Source organism: Panthera onca, chromosome A1 (genome assembly GCF_046562875.1).
Source record: "Panthera onca isolate mPanOnc1 chromosome A1, mPanOnc1 haplotype 2, whole genome shotgun sequence".
NCBI lineage: Eukaryota > Metazoa > Chordata > Mammalia > Carnivora > Felidae > Panthera > Panthera onca.
In genome coordinates this window covers 174,376,451-174,399,950 of record NC_138339.1, presented here as the reverse complement: position 1 = coordinate 174,399,950, position 23,500 = coordinate 174,376,451, and the positions used below count along the sequence as shown (strand labels likewise).

Here is a 23,500-nt window from a genome sequence, read left to right as displayed (position 1 = left end):
CTGTTTTCCGCAATGGCTACATCACTTCACATTCCCACCAGTGATGCACCAGGGTTCCAACTTCCTTGCCAACATTTATTATTTTTTGCCTTTGAAACTAACAGCCATCCTAATAGGTAGGAAGTGGCATCGCAGTATAGCTTTTATTTGCGTTTCCCTAACGGACTGGAGACACACGAGAATGTCTGTGCTAGAGTAACACAGAGGACCTGACCCGTATTCCACGAACACACAATATCATTTACAGCTTGGTCCTTTCGCTGGTCTGGCCCTTCTGCCTCAGTTTCCTCTGCTGACTGTGGGTCATCCTTTAAAACAAATCACAACTCAAATGTCATCTGCAAAAAGTTCTCTCAGAACATCTGGGTTGGGCTGGTTGACCTCACAAAAGGCCCCCACAGCGCGAGGAGCTGTGGAAGGTGGGCCCAGGGGAGGTGGGGGAGGGCAAGGCCCTGGACTAAAAGGAAGCAGTTTGAGTGAGTCTGTGTCGGGAGCAGATAAGCCCCAGGACCCTCCTCAGGGCAAACAGCCCAGTAGCAGCTCTGGAGGTCTCACCACTTGGATTTCCCTTCAAGATGGAGCTTGACACGCAAGCTGCCAAGACTGCAGTTAGCTGAGAGCCTATGCCTGCAGAGCCTTCGGGGTCCATCTCAGTTGTCTCTGAGCAGCCTGCAGCCCATGACCGACCACAACGGGGCACCCCGCATTTCTGCCCGGTTCGAGACCTCCTCCCACACGCTGTGCTTGTTCTGGAGCTCCCTGTCCAGTCGCCTGGTGTTTGGGCAGATCTGCATCGCGGGCTGAGGCTGTCTCCCCATGCCTTCGTCTCCCCTTTCTTTTCACATCTGTCCGACCTGCACTGCAGCCCGTGGGTTCCTCCTGCACATCCTCCCTTGCACACCTTTCACAAGCATCCCCCCTCACTATAAAGTGCCTGCACCCCTACCTCTGTCTCCATCACCCCTTCACTGGGGATCCAACGGAGGCCGATGGTCCAACCAAGCAGGTGGGAGGTTACGTTTGGGAACAGATCACCGCACTGTCTGCCTGGCTGGTCAAGAGAATACCACCTGAGTGGGGCATGGCTCACAGAGCGTCCCTCGCACAAGGTGGCAACCCAAATGCTAAAACTCGCAATAATTCAGGCATTTGCGAAGCTCAGGGAACAAGTCATACGAGGACAATGGAATTGATTGGTCGTTAGTGAGTCACATGGATGCCCCACAGAGCGTGATGAAAAGCTGAGGGCAGTTAACCGACACTGACAACTTAGCGTGAGGGCCTTAGTTCTTAAACCAGGAGAACAGAAAAGGCCTGAAACCAAACTCAAAACTTAATAGTTAAAAGAAGAGTCGAAATCTTTATGGGTATCCACCCAAATATTCCCTTCCCAAGTGTCAGGGTCCCAGGTTTTTCCAAACAGCTCGAACTCCTTCTCTCGCAGAGACAGTAGATCAAAAACAAAATCGCAACTTGGAGGAGACCATGAAGGTGAGTGTCACCCTGAAGGATTTCAGGAAACCGGGCTGGATCCCCATCAATTCTCCATTGAATTCACCAGTCTGGGTGGATTCTGGAAAAAATGGCTGCGGACAACTGACAGCTCAGTCAGGTAGTGGCTCCCACAGCAGCTGCTGGGCCCATGTGGCATCTCTTTTGCTAGAACAGATTCTACGGTCCCTGGAACATGGTGTCCAGCCATTGATCCGGTGAATATGTTTTTTCTATCTCAATCAAAAAAGAATATCAGGAACCAGGTGCATTTAGAGTTTTGCCTCGGGGCTCTGTTACTGGTTCCGCTCTCTGAAGAGACTTGGACCTTCTGACCGTCCTGTGGAATGTCACATGCATCTATTAAACTGATGGCGTCCTGCTGATCAGGCAGAATCAGCAGGAGCAGGTAGCACACTGGTGGCGTTGCTAATTCACGTGCAGCCTAGAGGGTGGAAGATAAACCCTGTGAAGATTCAGGACTTGCCATATCAGGAAATTCTTAGAAGAGCAGTGATGAAATCAAACTGCTGCCTCTTGCACCCCCTTCCACAAGGGAAGCACAGTGCCTGGTAGCCTCTTTGGATTCTGGAGGCCACACATTCCACACTTAGGGATGATGCTTCCACCCATAAACAGAGTGACACGAAGGCTCTCTGGAGCAGGGAAAGGGCTGTGTGCAGCAGGTCCAAGCTGGGGAACAACTCCCCCTGCCACTCGGGCCATGTGCTCTGGTGGGCCCTGCGGTATTGGAGATGTCGGTCGTAGAAAGAGTCACAGCAGAGATGTTATGGTGAGCCCCAGTGGGGGAATCGCAGTGCAAGTACCTGGGGTTCTGGGGGAGAAACTTCCCAATTACAGTGGAGAATTTTGATTTTATTTATTAATTTATTTAGAGAGAATGAGAGCATGAGCTTGGGAAGGGCAGAGAGAGAGAGAGAATGACAGCATGAGCTGGGGAGGGGCAGAGAGAGAGAGAGTGAGAGCATGAGCTGGGGAGGGGCAGAGAGAGAGAGAGAGAGAATGAGAGCATGAGCTGGGGAGGGGCAGAGAGAGAGAGAGAGAGTGAGAGCATTAGCTGGGGAGAGGCAGAGAGAGAGTGAGAGCATGAGCTGGGGAGGGGCAGAGAGAGAGAGAGAGAGCATGAGCTGGGGAGGGGCAGAGAGAGAGAGAGTGAGAGCATGAGCTGGGGAGGGGCAGAGAGAGAGAGAGAGAGAGAGAGAGTGAGAGCATGAGCTGGGGAGGGGCAGAGAGAGAGAGAGAGAGTGACAGCATGAGCTGGGGAGGGACAGAGAGAGAGAGAGTGTGTGTGAAAGCATGAGCTGGGGAGGGACAGAGAGAGAGAGAAAGAGAATCCCAAGCAGGCTTTGTGCTATCAGCACAGAGCCTGATGTGGGGCTTGATCCCATGAACCATGAGATCATGACCTGAGCCAATATCAAGAGTCAGACACTTAACCAATGGAGCCACCCAGGTGCCCTGAGAATTTTAGGGTTTTAGAAAACAGCTCCTGGCAGTTTACTGGGCCCTGGAAGAGACAGAATGCTTGACTAGAGGACATCAAGCGACCACATTTCAGGACTGTCCATAATGTGCCAGGTTCTATTGGACTCACTATTGTGAGCTGAATTGAGCCTCCCTCCCCAAATTCATATGTTGAAGTCCCAACCTCTAATACCTCAGAATGTGACTGCATTTGGAAATAAGGGTTTCGAAGAGAGAATTAAATTAAAATGAGGTCTTGGGGGTGGGGGTGGTAATCCAATGTGAGCAATGTCCCTGTAAGAAGAGTGAATTTAGACACAGACATGAGCATGCACAGAGAGATGACCACGTGAAGACAGGGAGAAGGTCGCCATCGATAAGCCAAGGAGAGAGGCTCCAGAAGAAACCAAGCCTGCCAACAACTTGATGTCAGACATCCAGCCTCCAGAACTAGGAGAAAATAAATTTCTCTTGTTTCAGCCACCCAGTCTGTGGTATTTTGTTATGGAGGCTCTAGGAAACTGACACACCCAACTAGCCATAAAGTCAGGTGGCCCCTGCAGCAGTCCATGGTAAGATGAAAATGGCCCATCAGGACCGAGCCTGAGAGGAATCAGAGGGCGCCAGTGAGCTGGAAGAGCAGTTAGGCTAGAGTCCCATGTCACCAGCTTGGTTATACCTCTCTCAGCTTACACCTGTGGCCTTGTGGAGGGTTCTGTACAACCAACTGAAAAGGGGAAGAAAAAAGAAAACCCTAAGCTTAGTTTATAGATGGGTTGGCTTGTCATGTGTATACAAACCAAAAATGGATGGATGGTGGCTGCATTAAAGCCACATAGGGGTGGCTTTAAAAGAATGTGCAAAGGAGAGATCCATGAAAGGGCAGAGCTTTGAGCAGCATACCTGGTTATTCACTCTGTAGAGAAGTGACCTGAACTGAGAAATGTATGAACTCATAGACAGTGGTAAATGGCCTGGTTAAGCCACTTCAGGGACTTGGAAGGAAAAAGACTAGAGATGCAGAGATAAGAAGACAGGTTTGGAGGCGTGTGAATGGCCACATGGGGGTGGTTGGGGAGTATGAAGATCTGTTTATCCCATGTTAATGCCCACCAGAAAGCAACCACTGTGGAAGAGTCACTGAACCATTTGGTAGACAAGATGAGGTGGTCAGTTAACTTTGGCTAGGCTTCACCATCAACTACCCCAGAACTGCCACAGTGGGCGTCTGAATGCAGTCACCACAGTTGTAGAGATGGAACCTACTCGTGGGGCCCCCAGCACGGATTCTCACTTACCAAGGCCAATCTAGCCACTGCCGCTTCTGCACATCCATCCTGCTGGCAACAGACAAAGGCTGAGCCCCAATATGGCACGATCCCTTGAAGAAACCCATCAGGTACTTGGTGGCAAGTTGACTCCATTGGAGCCCTTTGCATCCTGAAAGGGCCAGTGGTTTATTCTCACAAGAGATAACGTTTTCCATATGGATTTGCCCTTTCTGCCTGCAGAGCCCGAGCCAGCACCATTATCCTGCCCAATCTTGCTTCCTCTTTTATCATTACAGGCGTTACTTTGTCTCAGCATGTTTCCCGCACGCTCCTTTCAGATTGGCTTCCTACACTTGGTAATGTGCATGTAAGCTTTCTCCATGTCCTTTCTGTGGCTGGACAGCTCATGCAGTTTGGATGCACCAGTTTATTTATCCGTTCACCTACTGGACATCTTGGTTGCTTCCAAGTCTCGACAACTATGAATAACATTACTAGAAACATCTGTGTGCAGGTTTTTGTGTGGACATAGTTTCAATTCCTTGGCGTAAATACCAAGGAGTGTGAGTGCTGGATCATGTGGTAAAGGTATGTTTACTTTTGTCAGAAAACTGCCAAACTGTCTTCCAACGTGGCTGTACCATTTTGCATTCCCAACAGCAGGTGTAGGAGAGTTCCTGTTGCTCCGCACCCCTGTCGGCATTTGTTGCTGTCAGTGTTCCAGATTTGGTCATTCTAATAGGTATCCAGTTTTTGTTTTAATCTGTGCTTCTCTGATGACATATGATGTAGAACGTTCATTTTTTTTTTAACACTTTTGCATAAATTTGTTTCCACTGGTTTTTCATTATATGTTCTTAATGCCTGTCCAGTCATCTCCTGAGACTAAATAAATGATAAAGTTAAGCCATATTGAGTATATTAAAGTTGGGAATAAAGGCACACAAAAATATGTACAAAACTAAATGCCACAGAAAACAGTGTTTTTGTTATATACCCTCAATGACCAGACTCTACCAAAAGACCATCTGCTCTCAGTTGGTCCCATTTTCTGCCTGTAACTTCCCAGCCTCCCCAACCTCTCACTGCCACACCTCCGTGCCTGGTCCCCTCTCCATTTCCTCTAGCTACAGCCAACCCCCAGGAGGAATTTTCTTCCCTAAACAGTCAGGACCAGGGGGCCTCACTCTTTGCTCATTCTTAGCCCTCTGCCCCTCGGCCCCTCCCGACTCCTACTATGCCCACCTCTGGATCAATCCACTTTGCACATCTCAGAATTATTTTTTTTTAATGTTTATTTATTTTGAGAAAGAGAGAGACCACAAGCAGGGGAGGGACAAAGAGAGAGGGAGAGAGAGAATCCCAAGCAGGTTCCACACTCAGCACAGAGCCCAACTCGGGGCTTGAACTCACAAACCGTGAGATCACGATCTGACCGAAATCAAGAGTCTGATGCTTAACTGACTGACCCACCCAGGTGCCCCCACATCTCAGAATCCTGAAACGACCGTGTTCGATGTCAGTTTGTGTTTCACTCCTGCTTGGCAAATCCTCTTCCAACTTTGGAGCTGCTTATTCTTTTCGCAATCTCCACCTCTTCGAGGCCCTTACTCCACCCTTACCCCTCTTACTTTTAACCACCTGTGAGTGAATGACCTAGCTTTCCACTTCACGGAGGAAAGAAGTCATCACACATGCATGGAAGCCAGAAAGCTGGGCACAACCTTGAACTCCTCACCCTTTCTCAATGCAATATCCAGTCAGCTGCTTTTTCAAGCCATCTTAAAGTCTTTAGGAGAGAGAGGAATTAAAAGTATTTAATCAAGATGTTTAAAAATTTTTTCTACAGCAAAATAAAAACATACCTTAGTAAAAATAAAGCCACATTCTACATTAAATACGTTACAATATTGATACTTTTATAAATAAAATCATTTTAAATGGCAAATACATGATAAAAATCTCTCATATGAGATTACTCATATATAGTCCAACAACTGATTTTGAAAATGTAAAAACTACATCCTTCTTTTAAAAAACATTTAACTTAATTTTACAAAATTATCTAAAGTTAAAAAGTGCTAGATATGATTCCATTGTTCCACTTTTAAAGCAATTATAGCATATCAGACCTTTAATAAAAAAGATGAATGAGGACAGACAGCTCATCCTATGTTGCCTAAAAATGGAAACTTGAGAGACTTTGTAGGCAGTGGGGAAGGTTGGGCAACTGAGTTCAGGGCCCGCGAAGGCTGTCGTCAGCGCAGAACTGGGCTCGGTCCTTGTTCTCAGAACCATGAGATTCCATTTTCCTGGCCCCTTCCTACGAAAGGTCTTTCTAGGCCTTCTGGTGCCTAACTTTCAGGAGAAAGGTTTTTGGAAAGAATCTTGAAATTTAAATCCTATGCCAGCACCAAACCTATTCTAAAGATTGAGGTGTTTTGCATTTGAATTTTATGCAAAAAGTCATGAATCTAATTCCAAAAGAAAAGAGGACACCATTTGGTCACTTGGTTTCCCATGGCTTGTGGAGGTAGGATAATTTTCTTCTTTCTCTGAAAACTGTCTTGACTATACAAATGGTGGTTGTACTGGAAAGGGTTCCAATGCCTTTTCTGCATTCTTCCAGTTGTGAAAATTCTCTCTGTACCAGTCAACTGAGAGGAAAAAAACCAAAGGACAAAAATAAAAAACAAAACACTAAACACCAGTTAACCAGCATTTACTGAGTTCCTGCTAAGTCAGAAAAATCTTACCCATCAGCCACTCAGCTGACTGTACTTAGATTCTTAATTTAAGTAAGAATCAGTCTTGCCAAAGGGATGCCTAATGAAAACAGCTTGATTTTGAACCAACCAAGGTCATTAATCACAAGATGTTTCAGTACCCGAAAACTTAGATTTAAAAGACAGTTATCGTTTGTTTGTTTGTTTTTAATTTCAAAAGTCATTCAATACTGAATGTGCTGGTATAAGTGTTGAAGAAATTCTGACTTTAAGAAATTGAGGGAGAAGGAGAGATACGTCATTTGCACTGGTTTTAAAGCTATAGGACAAGTAATTTTTTGTTCAAGTAAATGTAGCAATACAGCATTCCAGGCACAATGAGAAGGTGTGATTTTTCTTCTGTTAATATGTAAAGTCATTTTATATTGTTATATTATCAGGAAAGTTTTTCTTAGTTAAAAAAATGATAAATTATCTTTGAATTTGCTTTCAAAAATTCAACACAAGTATTCTGTATGTCAAGCTCTGAATGAAGACTTTTTTTCTACATGTGAGTTTATCTTTTCTCATGAATACATTTTTAAACCGAACTTTAACATATATATATATACAGATTCTATACACTTATTTTAATGGACATTTCTTCACACAACTAAATTTTGTTTGTTTCAATGTAAAAAGGCTTCAGACACTCAAAGACTGCAACTGTCCAGATGTCATCAAATCTAAGATGCCACTGAGGTTAAAATGGACCTGTAAACGTTATTTTACATGTTACCAAGAAAAGAAAGAAAGAAAGAAAGAAAGAAAGAAAGAAAGAAAGAAAGATGCAATAATAATAAGACATTCGTGACTTTAAACCACATACCTTTAAAGGATGTGAAAAAAGTGACAAATTTGCACCTGAGAATCAATGAAATAGGTTTCTAACAAACACTGATGAGACACAGAAGACTCATCAGAAGTCAGTCTGTGAAATTCAAGATGCTTAGGAAATAGATTACTATGGCTGGAAACATACTAAATGTAACACTTTGAAAAGTGGAAAGGATTCATCACAACATTCTACTGAATTTAGAGTGTTCTAAAAATAAATTACTTTTCCTTTAAATTTTTCTGAATCTCCCCCAAAAGGATCAATTCATAACGTACTTGTCTTTTTTATTCCTTCTTTCCAAGGCACTTTGGGTCTCCATCCTAAACCATGTATTTTTTCTGACTTCATTGGATATCTCATGTCATTGGTAGGTCTTAGAAAACAAAACAGATTTAAAATGACATTGTGGATATATATTTACAAATGTAAATAATGTGTGTCTATGAATCTTTACCATAATTCACATTTTTCCTTAAAAAAATTCTCCCTGAATTTATTATAGGAAATTTGTAAAATAAAGTACATGTTAAAAAAAAAAACATCTATAATCCCAGATGCCGAACCCTCTCCGTGGCTTATCCTTTTCTGATTTCAGCCACGATCTGGGTTTGAATGCAGCCCATACCTATATGTTTGATGAATGAATAAATAAATACACATAAACTTATTAGGGCTCCTATGTTCTTATAGCAGAAAATTAAAGAGAGATAATGGTAGTTTCTGATTAAGTGAACATATCTTAGAATTTTATAAGTATCTAAGATTTCACAACTTTTCCCCAATGTTTTAGCTTATTACTCACCTATCATTAACATAATCCACCCAGTTTTCCATTTCAGACTCTGAATTGGTCTCTTTGATCTGTGAAAATGGATTGTGTCGAATTACAAAATAAGACCAGAGAATAACAAAAGTATTACATAGCTGATTTAAAAGACTAGAGGAACAACCGCTTCAAAGTGGGGGAGACAGCTAAAATGAACAGCATTTTAGTACACTTCCTATATTTTATAACCCAAATTCCATCTGAAGCTCAGCAAAAATACACATTGCATAAACTATGGGAAAAAAATTAACTTTTTTGACTTTTGGTTATTACTCAGTGTGATACTGTGATTTATAATAAGAAATATATATTTGGTTTTTATCCCTGTTCCTAAAACCCTTGGAATTTCCTAAGTGATGAGAGATAAAGGTGTCTTTTGCTGTTCATAACAAGCCCCCCTTTTTTTTTTTTTAATTTTTTTTTTAATGTTTATTTATTTATTTTTGAGACAGAGAGAGACAGAGCATGAACGGGGTTGGGTCAGAGAGAGAGGGAGACACAGAATCGGAAGCAGGCTCCAGGCTCTGAGCTGTCAGCACAGAGCCTGACACGGGGCTCGAACTCACGGACCGTAAGATCATGACCTGAGCCGAAGTCCGACGCTCAACCGACTGAGCCACCCAGGCGCCCCAAGCCCCTTTTAAGCACACCAGAGTTTATGTTAATGAGTGAATTTTGGAAAGGCCCGAAGGAGGGGGCTGGTTGCCAACGGAACCAACCACATGTTCAGAGCGCTGGAGATTGAGTTACTCTCCAGTGGTCAATGATTTCACCAATCATGCCCACTTAATGAAGCCTCCATAAAAAACCTAAAGGATGGGGTTTGGAGAACATGTGGGCTGCTGAAAACATGGAGGTGCTGGGAGGGTAGTGTGCCCAGAGAACATGGTCAATCCACAATCTTTCCTCCTCCTTGGCCCCAGGCTGCTCCTCCATCTGACTATTCCAGAGTCACACCCAGTGTGAGAAGCCAGCCATCTAGAAAGTAAACTGTTTTCCTGAACTCTGTGAGTCACTCTAGCAAAGTACCTCTGATTTATAGCCAGTTGGTCAGAAGCACAGGCAACAACCAGGTTTTGTGACTGGCATCTGAAGCAGGGGATAGTCTTGTAGGACTGAGCCCTTACTTAACCTATGGCATCTGAAGCTATTTCCAGACAGATAATGTCAGAACTGAGTTAAATTATAGGCTACCCAGCTTGTGTCTGAGCACTGCTTTGTGTGGAAGGCCCACATGGTTGGAGTCCAGAGTATTCTGAGAGTGGTATAAAGGAAGAGTTTCTATACACTGAATCCTTGAGATCTATATTGATGTGCATTAATATGTACCTACACTCATAACTACAATTATTTATATATCACTGATTCTTAAGACTAGCACATACAAGTTTATATTGCTGATATTGAGATATTTGTTATGAGTATCTACATTTAATGTGTTAGGATTTTTATTTTCCTGAAAAGCTGTTATAAACGAGTGATATAATTTCAAATAATGACATATCTGCACGTACATTTCATTGTTTTACACGTTTACTTTCCAACTGAGTAAACTGTAAACTGTTGATTTTGACTACCTTAGTGATTACTACCACTAATTTAGTGACAATTTTGAAAACACGACCTTTCTGCAATATATACATACCAGTTGTATTAGTTCTTTGGCAAGCTGGAGAACTGACATTTCAAAATTGGTTCCGATGTTATAAATTTCACCTGGTTTCCCCTTCTTGAGGACAGTGAGAAATGCTTCTACTACATCGGTAGCATAAAGGAAATTTCTCGTTTGAAGCCCTGATCCATGAATGCAGCTAAAAAGATGAAATGAAAGGGAATCACAATGTATAAAAATGTAAGCTCTCCCAAACCAAGGTACCACAATGACTGTGTACATTCTAGAGCAGCCAATTGCCATGAGATCCTAGAAATCTTTTACTGAAAACACAAAGTCTCAAGACTTTTCTAAATTTTATCATAATTTGTAAATGATCTCCAAACCTCCTTCAGCACTCAGCAGGAAAGTGGCAAGCATCTAAATGACCCCTGAGAAATAAGTTATTCATCAATTTTCTGCCTTAAATTAATTTTGAAGAAATCCATATAGCTCTGTGAATTAAGTAATTCCTCTGAAAAAGTAAAATTATATAAAGATAGATGTCAAATTTTAATGCTAAAATTCAAAGTTCTAGGATACATTATTTAAGAACTGAAGTTATAAAAAAAAGGTTGCAATGATGTTAGTAAGTAAATTACAAAGATGGATAACAGATGGTAATTATTTATAAATCTGTCACATCGATTGTAGAAGGAATTTGTAAATTTGTTGAAACATTCAATCCTACGGCCTTCAACTCTTAAGACTTTGTGATTTTCAAGACTGCTGTCACTGAATACTATCCATGTACCAGAAAAACATATGGGTACAAAGGTAAATGATAACATACCATTTCCTGTTGTGTTGTAGTAAAGATATAAATTTTGGAATAACCTAAAAGAATATTTAAATATTGTTTCAGACATTGGAAATTCACTGATCCATATGAATCTAACTCATCATATGATTAAAAGATGATTATTAAGAATTATACATAGGGATAAATTCTAATTTTTCTTACCAGTTCAAGAAGAAACCTATGATAATATTGACAAGTGAAAGAACTCTAAGATAGCTTCCTATTGCACAAAGATAAGTTATCTGCTAGACGAATATAAAGACAAAATGACACATAGTGTAAAAATTCAGAAGTCTTCATGAACAGTTCGCTGTCATCACAAAAGTTCACCTCGGATTTCATTAAGGGCAGGAATCCGATCTTACTCATTGCTTTGCATCAGCACCTACACTCAGCGCTTGTGAAATTAATAAAAAGTAAATCCCAGTGACACTGAATTCAAAGAAAATTTATGTTAAACGGGGCGAGCTATATTATTAAATTAACAATGCACCTCTGAAAGATACACCCCAAATTAAGCAAAGTAGATATTAAGACCAGCAGATCATGACACGGCCGGCCCCTTTCTTTGGGCTAAGAGATCAATGCAACCAGCTGGAAAGTGGAAAACCCTATCTCCAAATTTAAGCAGAAGAAAGCAATGGTTACTTAAAATTGGGCTTAATGATACAGAACCAACTGCACTGGTGTCTTCAGCCTCTTAACTACATTTCTTTATTCAGTACTTGTACTACTTTCTGGAAGATGTTCAGGCCAGCCAACAATAAAGAGGATCTGGGGAACGATTAGCCAGCTGATGGAGAGACAAATTTCTGTACCAGCTTCCCGCATTATGCTCTGACTAGCTCTGAAATTTCTAGACTGCAAACCAGGAAGGAGTCTTCAGCAGCCAGAACAGGAGCAATGGCAGTACTCTATGGTGCTTCCGAATCCTGCCAAGTACAAGGCATTTTCAGAAGATCATCTCTCTGGATCCTTCAAAGTCCCTTCTGAGCATTTTCATTATCCGTCAATTTAAAAACCACGCTCCAAGGGCCTAAGGTCACACCAGCTGCCATCAGGTTGAGACTTGAACTCAGGTCTCCAGACTCTAAACCTGATGAGATTTGCCTCTGGCCTATACAGCATTTATAATTATGTACAATTACAGCAGAAATTATTCTGGACAAATACTGAAGAGAGATTATTTTAAATGATGAGAAGCTACGATCACTAAAGCACACTATGGATTCAGGAATAAAATGTACCTTTTCTGGATATTGATGTGGTCCGTAAACATTACTGCTTCGTGTGATGACAGCTGGAAACTTAAAGAGTTATCGACATTAATGCAATAAGAGGTCCAACTGTAATAATTATCTAAAGACAAACAGTTCTAAAATTTGGGCACTTGCAGCTAAGTAACCCCACACATCTTAAGGACAGAAGTGAAGGGACAGTTTTCTAATGTAAGGTTCTTGAAAAGACAGGAGAGGATGGGAGTCAGAGAAAGGCAGAGGTTCCCAAAAGGAAGAAGAGGAATATCTACTTGGACAAGTGCAGGATGAAGAGAGATAGGGCCAGGTTTGTTAGGTTTGACAGCAGAAAAATTACAGAAATTTCTACCTGATGATTTCAGAGACTCTATCTTGGACCTCAGGTTTGGTTAGATGTGAAACTGCAAGTTGTCTTTCTCTGAGGCACCAACCCTTACAAATAAAAGGAGCTACCACAAATGGGAAAAGGGCCAAAGTTATGGAACACAAAAGGCAAGGGAATGTCAACTCCCATTCGCGAGGAGCCAAGAGAGGTGAATCATGCAGAAAGGAGCATGCGGTAGGTCATGGAACCTGCCCTCCCTCTGTCTTCTTTCACCCGGAGGATTCTGGGAATCAGGATATTCCAACCAGGTTTTCCCTACAGCTCTAATTCTCTACATATCACTGAAGTAGGAAAAAATGTATACAAATTATTGCTTTATTATTTTTTTAATTTTTGTTTATTTTAGAGAGAGAGTGCAGGAGAGGGGCAGAGGGAGAGAGAGAAGAGAGAATCCCAAGCAGGCTCCACACTCAGCAGGTAGCCGAACACAGGGCTCTATCCCATGACCGTGAGATCATGACCTGAGCTGAAACCAAGAGTTAGATGTTTAACTGACTGAGCCACCCACAAATTATTCCTTTAAATGATGAACTGAACAAGAAGTAAGTCCTACTTTGTCCACACAATATAGGAAATAAGTATTTTAAACTCCTTAGTATATAAACTGCTCAATCTAGGTCTTTAACTCTAAAAATGGAATGTTGCTAATCTAACTTGGAGTTTTAACACCTAAGTCCAAAGAAAAATTATTCAAGAGTTTCTGAAATCAGTTCTTACTTTATATCGTTCCCAGTAAGACTGTACAAAACACTCAGCAGCTGCTTTAGATGATGCATACGGATTTGTAGGTTGTTTGGGTGAAGATTCGTCAAATTCCTAATTTTAAAAAGATGCATTTAATAAATATGTATTATGCATAGTTTCTAAGTAGAAAAATCAGAAAACATATCACAAACCTTAAATATTAATTACTACATTTTAAAAAACATTTACTGGACCCCAACTACTTGCCTGGCATTTTTCCTAAGCGTTTTTTATATGGTAGCATTCACAGTAACCCTATAAGGCAGGCAGAGAGAACAAGTGCAAAGGCCCTGAGACAGAGTGCATCCAAAGGTACCACAAGGAGGTTAGTGTGAGGGAAGAGAAATGGGAGTTGAGGCCAGAGAGCTAGAGGGAGGCCAGAACCTGTGGAACCCTGAAGGTCACTGAAACAACGTGAACAGGTTTTGAGCAGAGTAATCCCATCATCTGACTTATATTCTAAAAATTGTTCTGGCTCCTGTGTCAGACCTGATGTAGGATAACAGGGCACAAGAAGAAAAAAGGGTTCCTTCATAAAGATTGCAAAGAGAATTGAAAATGCTTCTCACGGGTGGGACTGGATATTGAGGAGAAGTGGTCAGGGTCTGCTTTTTTATTACAAGTTTTTTTCAAACTGCTTGATTTTTTTTTCACTTATGTGTTTTCATAAAAACGTAACACAGAATGAGGTCACTGCAAACACTGACTGTGAAAAATATAGATGAGAATGGAGCCATCTTTTGCATAGGAAGCATAATATGTACAAGTGATTTAAAAAGGAGAACAGATTCCAGCTGCTACGATAATTTCACATGCACCCCTTGACATTCCGATGCGCTATCCTGAATGGAAGAGAAGGAGAGTGGGCGGTATGCTCTGCTTGGCCCGTGGGAATGACATTCATCATGTCTGGACTGGGACAGAAAGGCGGGACGTGCTGTTCTCTGGCAAAAATACTGTCAGTCAAATTACATATAAATATGTACCAAGACTAGATGGTTGTTGCCATTTGGGCTGGTATTATTTGATTTGAAGAGAGGACACAAAGAAATGATAGTTTGGAGACTCCTATAAGTGTGCATAATGAGAGGATGAAAAAGCCCAGGGTAGGTTTTACTTCTTTTAATTTTTAATTTTCATTTAATTTTATTTTTAAGTAATTGTTTCACCCAACACAGGGCTCAAACTCACCACCTCAAAATCAGGAGTCGCACACTCCACAGACTCGGCCAGCCAGGCGCCCCCAGAGTAAGTTTTAATAAGACACATTTGTTTCATGGTTCATGGTAAATGGGTGAAACATATACTTTTCTAAGCTTACCTTATCAAGACTGCCTCCATACACTTCATCTGTGCTAACGTAAATAAATTTCTCCACTCTGGCTTCATGAGCAGCACTTACCAAAACATGAGTGCCATAGACATTAACATATGTAAACTCAAAGGCACGTACAAATGAAAGATCTAAAAAAAAGAGAGAAAAAGCTAGAACAATGCCACCCAGGGGACAAAACAAACACCAAACGGTAGACTCAGGTTTAAGGAAAGTTCTACTCACTTCTCTTCATTCACTACAACTGTAATAGTTTAAAAAAATAACAAAAACACATTGCTACTTACTATTGCTTTAAGCCGAAATTATAAAGTACATGTGAATTCTTAGAACCTAGAAAACTATCAGTGCTAAATTTGCAGGAAACAGTTTTATTCTATTACTTTTTATGTTTGTTTATTCTGTCTTTCTCAAGAGGGTGCGCATGCGCACTCGCATGAGAGAATGTGTGTGGGAGGAACAAAGAGAGAGGGAGAGAGAATCCCAAGCAGGTCAGCACTGTCAGCACAGAGTCTGATGTGGGGCTCGATCTCACAAACCATGAGATCATGACCTGAGCTGAAAGCAAGCAGAAAGCTTAACCGACTGAGCCACCCAGGTGCCCCAGGAAACACTTCTATTCTAAAAAAAAAAAAAAAAAAAAAAGACATCTAAATTTAAAATTGTTCTTAAATTTGAAACTTGAAACATCTAGTTTCTACTGATAGAGGGCTAGGCTTTTCAGATCAACCTGCTATTGCTGAAAGAACAATAAATGCTAGATAAATTATTTTTGAAAATAAATTTACTTTGAAGAATAGATTCTCTATAACCTGGGAATGAGGGAAACTTTACTAAATATGGCTCACAATCCAGACGTAAAAAAAAAAAAAACTGCTAACTGTGACTACATAAAAGCTCTTACACAGAAAAAAAACAACCAGAAATCTATAAAGTAAAAATACAAATAAATGACAAACTGGGGAAAATACTTAAACTTTTCAGAAACAAAGGGCTAGTATATTCAATTTATAAAGAAGTTATAAGAAAATAAAAAGGAATAACCCTATTGTAAATGGATAGGAGACATGAACAAATAGTTTAGATAAGAAATACAGAGGTCGTTAAGCTTAAGATGCTCACCCTCAATTATAATAATGAAAATCCAAAATGAAAACTGATAGATACCACTTCTTACCTACCAGATTGGCAAAAATTTGACAATAACTTCTGTTGGTGAAGCTATAGGGGAAAGATACTTCATGCATTAGGAATAAGAATGCAAAGTGTTTTCAACCCCTAAGGAAGGAAACTTCCCAATATCTAGGCAAACTGCATATGATTTTACCCCCTCAATCCTGGTTATTAGGCTCAACTCTGTTCCCCCCAAATTCATGTTGGAGCCCTAACCCCAAGTACCTCATGGTGTGACTATATTTGGAGACAGGGCCTTTAAAGAGGTAATTAAACACAACACCATTCAGGTAAGCCCTAGTCCAACATGACTGGTGTCCTTAAAAGAAGAAATTCTGACACACAAAAAAACACTAGGGAAAACCAGGTGAGGACACAGTGAGAATGTGGCCATCCGCAAGCCAAGGACAGAAGCCTGAGAAGAAACCAACCCTGCTGGCACCTTAACCTTGGACTTCAGCCTCCAGAACTGTGAGGAATAGAATTCTGATGTTCAAGCCCCCCAGCCTGTGGTATTGTGTCATGGGGGCCCTAGCAAACTAATCCACTCTCAATTCTTGCTTCTAGGAATCTCTACCCAACATCAATCGACAAACATACAAAAGGACACTACACAAGGACACAGGCACAAAGCCATCCATTGCAGTGCCATTTAAATAGCAATGTGTAGGAAATAAACCCAACTGGGGTACATATGTGCGATGGAGTGTATGAAAATAAAAAGGAATGAGGAATATCTCTATATCCTGTTTAGAATAATCTCCTAGATATACTGTAGAGAAAACCAAGGGAAATGATAATTTTAAAATCAGGTAATAAGGCAGAGTACTACTACTAATGAGAATTTAGCAACATTCTATCTTTTGTTTAGGTGATGGCTACATGGGTATTCACGTTATCATTATTCATTTCACTTTACTTCTAAATTCTTCTGAATGTATGGTATGTTTCAAATTATGAGATGTTAGACAATTAGAAGAGATCTCAGATGCACATAACAGTATAGATAATGATAATATGTTCAACCGTGTATCTACCACCCAGCTTTTAAGAAACAACATAAAAAATGCAGTTGAAGGCCCATCTCCCCAGAAGTAATCACTATATTGAATTTGGTTAAACTCAAAGTTTTAAGATAACATTCAAGGTTATACTTCAACCTACATTATTAAAATTGTCCTATTCTCCTGGGGGAGCATGGTATGTGCTCTTTCAAAGACATATATATTAAGTACCTACTTATTCAACCTCAATGGTGGACTTTGATTTGGGCTAGTCACTGGGAAAAAAATCTTCCCATCAGAATTGTAACATAAAACAATGCTTACCTACATGTGTTTGCGCAGCAAAATGTAGCACTATATCTATTTTCTCTGTTTCAAAAAGCAGTTTCACAAAGTGAGAATTACATATGTCACCCTATATAAAAAGCAAACATGAAAAAACTAAGTTTCATTGAGCACTGTCATTCGTAATAACCATTTTACTACACGAACCAAAACAATGATAAGAAAATAGAGAATAGAGAGAATAGAGAATATCTTGAAAATTCAACCAAAGGCTCAAGTAAGTATAGTAATGATGTATTTCTCCAGCATCCTAGGATATAAGATATTCAGTTCAAGGTGCTTTCTTGTAAATAAGTTTCTAAAACAATATTTTATTGAGCACCAACTACTACTAAAAACTGTGTTGGCTTTTTCCCGTAACATTCCTGCCAACCTAAGGTCACTATGTTAACAGGAAACTTTTTAAACATATTTTTTTTAAGTTTGAGGTAACCATTATTGAAATATGTTTAAAGTATGACAACCAGATGACATTTTGAAAAATGTATTTTACCACAACTAAGTGAACTGTGAATATTTTTTTAAGTTTATTTATTTTGAGAGAGACAGAGACAGAGTGAGTGGGGAGGGGCAGAGAGAGAGGGAGACAGAGAATCTCAAGCAGTCTCCAGGCTCTGAGCTGTCAGTGAAGAGCCCGACCCAGGGTTCAAACTCACAAAAATGATATCATGACCTGAGCTGAAACCAAGAGTCGGACGCTTCACCAACTGAGCCACCCAGGTGCCTCATTATGAGTACTTTTGATGTTGTGTGTATATTTAATTCTTCTAAAAATATGTATTCTCAACAATTCTTTAATGACTGAAATACTTTCATATAGAAGAACAGAATTATAAAATGTTTGCTCAGTATATTCTTTACGATTTGTGGTTAAAAAGAGACTTTGTAGGGGCGCCTGGGTGGCTCAGTTGGTTGAGCATCCAACTTTTGATTTTGGCTCAGGTCATAGTCCTAGGGTCACAGGATCGAGCCCTGCCCTGGGCTCCACACTGAGCATGGATTCTGCTTAGGATTCTCTCTACCCCCCTTCCCCTCTCCCCTGCTCACACATGTTCTTTCTCTCTCTCTCTCAAATAAATAAAAATGAAGAAAAAATTTTTTTAATTTTTAAACTTTTTTTTAAATTTACTTTTGAGAGAGAGAGAGAGACAGAGTGTAAGTGGGGGAGGGGCAGAGAGAAAGGGAGACACAGATCTGAAGCAGGCTCCGGGCTCCAAGTTGTCAGCAGAGCCTGACACGGGACTTGAATTCACAAACCTTGAGATCATGACCTGAACCGAAGTCAGATGATTAACCAACTGAGCCACCCAGGTGTCCCCCCAAAATTTTTTAAATAAAAATTTTTTAAAAGAATTTATACAATATCTCTTTAAAAAAAAAAAAAAACAACAACCCCCCCCCCCCACACACAAATCATGAGTTAAATAGTTTCATCTGACATTAAAATTTCCCTTTGCAAGTCAATGACCTGACTCTCTGGTTTATACTTTAGACTCGTCTAAGGGTGGCCAGTAAGAATCAGCCTTCCAGACCCAGTTAATCTACCTTCTTAAGAGAAGACTATCCCAGGGGCTACATGGTGGGCTTTTTGACTATTGCCTGGCCTGAGTAATATTCCCCTTTACGCCAATCTCTTTAAATCCCAGCAAGGCCTTATCAAGAAGGCTGGTAAGGACCTAAAAAATAACAAACCATTTAAGTTCAATCAGCTAGCTACCCATAGATCTGCCGACGTGCCCAATGTCACATGCTGCTTTATATGTGGTATCGATTTAAAAGTAGTCTCTGTAGCATGTTGTACTTCTAGAAATTAAAAGGTCTTTAAGAAGCATACTTTCCATGCCTACATTACACAAGTTTGCAAAGTAGAAAGACAGAATGTCTGAATGGCTAAAGAGGCACAGTATAATAATTATATAATTATAAGAAAACTCTCATACCTGTATAAATTTGTAGTTTTGTTTGTTAGAAATGGTTTCAAGATTCTTCAAGCTTGCACAGTAATCCAGCTTAAAATAAGTGAGGAATGGGAGAGAAACAACAGAAAAAGTGATAATAGCTTTTCCTATAAGATATCAATTTATTTTAAAGACTATAGATGTTCTACTTGTAATACAAGAACATGTCTTCTTAAAGTGTTTGCTCTTTGTGTTTTTAGAAGTCTCTGATATGTTAAAAAAAGTATTTTAAAAAGTGTAATTCTGTTACCTTTTTAAAATTCAAAAAAATTATTGTAGAAACCCCTCCTTTAAAAAATTTTCCTGCCCACACGTGCCTCCAACCATCAGAAAAGCTTACCATTTCTTACTGCAAAGAAATTAGTAATTGAAAACAATGACACCTGTGTTATGCATATTATGACTGATCACACTGTTTTCTGAGTTAGCTGTTAGTAAATCAGTGTACAGATGGGGAAAAAATTACTGTCCATGATAGTAAGGTAGGCAAAAATTGATAAGCCCCACATATTATTCTTTGTCTATGGATTTTTAGTATTATGTTTTATGACATTAAGGTAACTATCTGCATCTTGTGTTTAAAATAAAAATTCTAGTGATTACGAATCATGGCTTTTGGACTCTCCAAGGAGACTTCAATTATTACTGAAAAATTCTCAAAACTGAATTAACTTTAAGAAATAAATATGTAATTTTCCAGGAGGTGGCAGCTACAAAATCAAATAAAACAATGATAAAATCAAATAAACAGAGTATCCCAACTCCAAAAAAAGTTAATAATCACAAGATTACACTACATATTAAATTTAGGGTTGAAGGGGTGCCTGGGTGGCTCGGTTGGTTAAGCGTCTGACTTCAGCTCAGGTCATGATCTCACAGTCCGTGAGTTCGAGCCCCATGTCGGGCTTTGTGCTGACAGCTCAGAGCCTGGAGCCTGCTTCAGATTCTGTGTCTCCCTCTCTCTCTGACCCTCCCCCGTTCATGCCCTGTTTCTCTGTCTCAAAAACAAATAAATGTTAAAAAAAAATTAAAAATAAATAAATAAATAAATAAATTTAGGGTTTAAGATTTTCTTTTGGTAAAAATACTGCACTTAAAACCTTTAGTTTATAGTTTAAATGGACTAAGATTAAATACAGCATGATCACATGACTATGTAGGCCCCCTAAGTTGCTAAAATGACTAAATAAAAAACTAAAATATCAGCATAAGATTTTAATATTTAAAAAAGTACATCAATGTCAGTGCATGAAACTCATTTTATAAAACTCACCTTGTCTAGATTTATGATCATATAGTTCGGATAATCTTGTACTAAAGAGACAATCACATGTGATGCGCTGTAAGAAAAAAGTATATTTTGTTAGAAAACTTAACCTTTTCCCTAAACTAAACATTTCCTAAACATTACCCTAAGCTGTCAAGTATTAGGAAACTATTCAAAGATACCTTTTCAGTTTCTGCAAAATAACAGAAATAACATAGCTATACTGAATACATACTCCCCTCCACTTTTCACTAACTTTCTCAACAGTATCATCAATAATCAGCATCAATATATGGATATGCCTTTGCACTGTGGGGAAAAGAGAATTTACTGGTCCTGGGTATAAGAAAATATTAGTTTAACCAAATGATTTTGTCCATTTGTGCTTTGCGTGTGGGAGTAAAGCAGGGTGATAAATACAATGGGTGGTGGTCAGTACAGATAGACTGAAACTATCACGTACCTTTTAAGGGACTTTAGGTATAACTATGCAAAAATTAAGTTAGTATGAGCATAGGAATTGTCTATGTTCACAGCACCCCTACTACAATTTCTATCTCTTGGTATAAGAATTTAGTGGTGTAAACCAGCATCCTCAGAATAACATGGGTTTCCAAGGCTAATAATGGCTGAGGCCATCCTGAATTGGATAGCCATAGTGGCTCCTGGCTTCAGAGGACCTTGAAGTGGAACCGGAGGCATCTCAGTGAGATAATTCACCAGGTTTTCTCATACACACTAAAACACTGGGCCCCCAGGAACAAGGGCAGCCCTTGACCAAATTATGAACTCAGACTTTTGTACCTGACGGCCCTTTCACAGCATTTTCTAGGACTTGCCCTTCCAGGACCAGCACTCTCACACAAGTTCCACCCTTTTATGCTCCTCTTCTCATTAAGTAACCCCTGCCTGTCTGGTACCCTCCTCCAAATCACAGTCAGATTAGAAGAGCTTATTTAAGGTGATAATGGGGGAGGTTTTTCCCATGTTTCTCTTCTTCCACTAGACACTGGGAGTTTCCTGTTGGTACCTGTGCATTCATCCGTTCAACAACTTTTGAAGACCTTTGTAAAATAAGCCAAGAATTCTTATAAACACTGGTTGAAAACAATAATCTCTGCCCTCATCGGTTTACATTCTAGAGTGGGGATGCAGACAATAAGCAAGTAAACACTAATACGCAATATAATTTCAGGTAGTGATTAGTGCGTTAGTTGAGAAAGGGGCTATTTTAGATAAGATGGCCAGGTAACACCTCTCCCAGGAGGTGATGTCTAAGTAGCCATCCGAATTGAGTGATGCAAGCGGCCTAAGCAAAGAGGAAGTAAGTGCAAAGGCTTCAAGACAGGAGGAACGGGCCTCAGGTGTTTACAGGAACTCCAAAAGAGTAAGTGTGGCAGGCACAGAAAAGCAAAGAGGTAGAATGGCAGATCAGTTTGGAAAAGTAGGGAGTGGACACTTGAATCTTGTAGATATGTTAAAGAGTTTGGATTTTATTCTAAGTTTGACAGGAACCACTAGGGTAAAACTCTATGCACTTATTTACTTAATAAACACTGACTTCTGTGGGAAGAACAGACTTTAGGGGAACAAGAGTGGAAGCAGTATGAGCAATTGGGAAGTAACAGTGGTAATCTAGGCAGAAGAAGACAGTAACGTGGACTAGGGTAGGAGGGCGGGGCGGGGGGTGGGGTGGCGGTGTGAGAAGTGTTTGCTTTGAAAGTAGTGAAAGAGGACTCCCTGATTGAATATGAGTGTGAGAGGTAAAGAGCCATCACACATCTAGTCCAGGTCAAAGCACTAACAGAGGGGTGTTTGTTAAAGCCCGCTAAATAAATGAATGTGCTACTGTAACCCAAAAATGGTTGCTTGGCGCCTATATGTAGAAGGCCTGTGTACGGAAGGGGTGGGCTGGAGACTGGGGCAGTCGAGGAAGCTTACTGCAACGTGGGTGCACTCAGAAGAGTGACAGGTGCATCCCAGGCCAGGTAAGAGGACAGACGGTACCACAGCACTTTGGTTTTAGTTGGGAAGCATCTTAAAGAAGTCGGAGTTTCAAAGGAACCAAGACTTTTCAGGCGGAGGCGGGGACGGGGGGCGGGGAGGGGGGGTGATGGCAGAAGGTAGGCTGATCCTAGTCATGCGTTAAGACCCTTCCCATTTCAGACCCCCTAAGCTGGTCCCAAGTTGCCAAGAGCAAGTAGAGGTGCAGGAAAAGGTTGGGGTTTCTGGGGAGCCACTACTCGGCCAGCGACGCCGTTACCTACATGAAACCAGCACCCCCGGTCACCAGGAGCCGCTTCGCAAAGCTGCCGGGAGGACCCAAGGGCTCCGCCCTGCCCGCAGCCGACATCTCCCAGCTCAGCAGTGCCTAGCAGCGTAAAGCGCCAGATCTGTACACCGCAGGTAAGTTCCACCGCGACTTTTCGCGACACGTCTCGCTGCCCCGACACGTCAGTGGGGTGGGCAGCAGCAGCTTCCGGAGCTGGGCCGACTTATCCCCGCCCACTGCGGGCTGGGCGGGGCCCGCGGGGGAGCGGGCGGCGCAGCGCTACTGCGCAGGCGCAGCTCTTCTCCGTTCAAACCCACCGGGTTAAACGTAATTGGGGTGGCTGGGAAGATGAGGTCTGGTACGGTTCGTGACAAGTGACACCAGTATGGATCGGGTTTTTACTTAGATACGCAGATGTCGGAGTTATGAATGATTACCTTCTTTTCATTCTTGTACTGCAACGATCTCCACCGACTGTTTACCACCAGTTGAGCTGAGAACAGGAGTTCTCTTCTTGCAAAGTGTGGAAATAGGAGGTTAGAATTGCAAAATGCCTTTTACTTTGTTAATACTTTTACCGACAACGCAGGCTGCTGACCGTCGTGGTAAAGATATTTCCTAGATTCTGCCCTTA

The 23,500-nt window shown here is 41.0% G+C and overlaps 1 protein-coding gene across 3 annotated transcripts; it reads right to left on the bottom strand.

Annotated features, from left to right (window-relative positions):
* Nucleotides 1-283: 283 nt before the first annotated feature.
* TGDS (TDP-glucose 4,6-dehydratase) lies at nucleotides 284-23,092 on the bottom strand. Of its 3 annotated transcripts, none has more exons than XM_060636851.3 (13): nucleotides 22,862-23,092; nucleotides 20,601-20,667; nucleotides 19,310-19,378; nucleotides 17,349-17,439; nucleotides 14,917-14,978; nucleotides 13,488-13,586; nucleotides 12,377-12,436; nucleotides 11,121-11,164; nucleotides 10,322-10,487; nucleotides 8,653-8,711; nucleotides 8,126-8,223; nucleotides 4,275-6,904; nucleotides 284-2,326 (listed from the first exon to the last, which is right to left on the bottom strand). In XM_060636851.3, the coding sequence occupies exons 1-12, from the start codon at nucleotides 22,945-22,947 to the stop codon at nucleotides 6,819-6,821; spliced, it is 987 nt and encodes a 328-aa protein (XP_060492834.1). In that variant the 5' UTR covers nucleotides 22,948-23,092; the 3' UTR covers nucleotides 284-2,326; nucleotides 4,275-6,818. The 3 variants fall into 3 exon arrangements, with proteins under 3 accessions (XP_060492834.1, XP_060492832.1, XP_060492833.1); XM_060636849.3 differs by having other exon boundaries at nucleotides 14,836-14,978; nucleotides 22,862-23,091; XM_060636850.3 differs by having other exon boundaries at nucleotides 284-1,936; nucleotides 14,836-14,978; nucleotides 22,862-23,091.
* Between the last annotated feature and the right edge of the window lie 408 nt (nucleotides 23,093-23,500).

What these genes read in the sequence shown, in the direction of transcription:
- TGDS (XM_060636849.3), bottom strand. Translation starts at nt 22,947, where the DNA reads ATGTCGGCTGCGGGCAGGGCGGAGCCCTTGGGTCCTCCCGGCAGCTTT. An exon ending in CACATCAATATCCAGAAAAG is followed by an intron (nt 11,165 to 12,376) that starts GTACATTTTATT and finishes ATATTCTTTTAG; the next exon opens with GTTATTCCAAAATTTATATC. An exon ending in AGAAGGAATAAAAAAGACAA is followed by an intron (nt 6,905 to 8,125) that starts GTACGTTATGAA and finishes TTTTCCTCTCAG; the next exon opens with TTGACTGGTACAGAGAGAAT.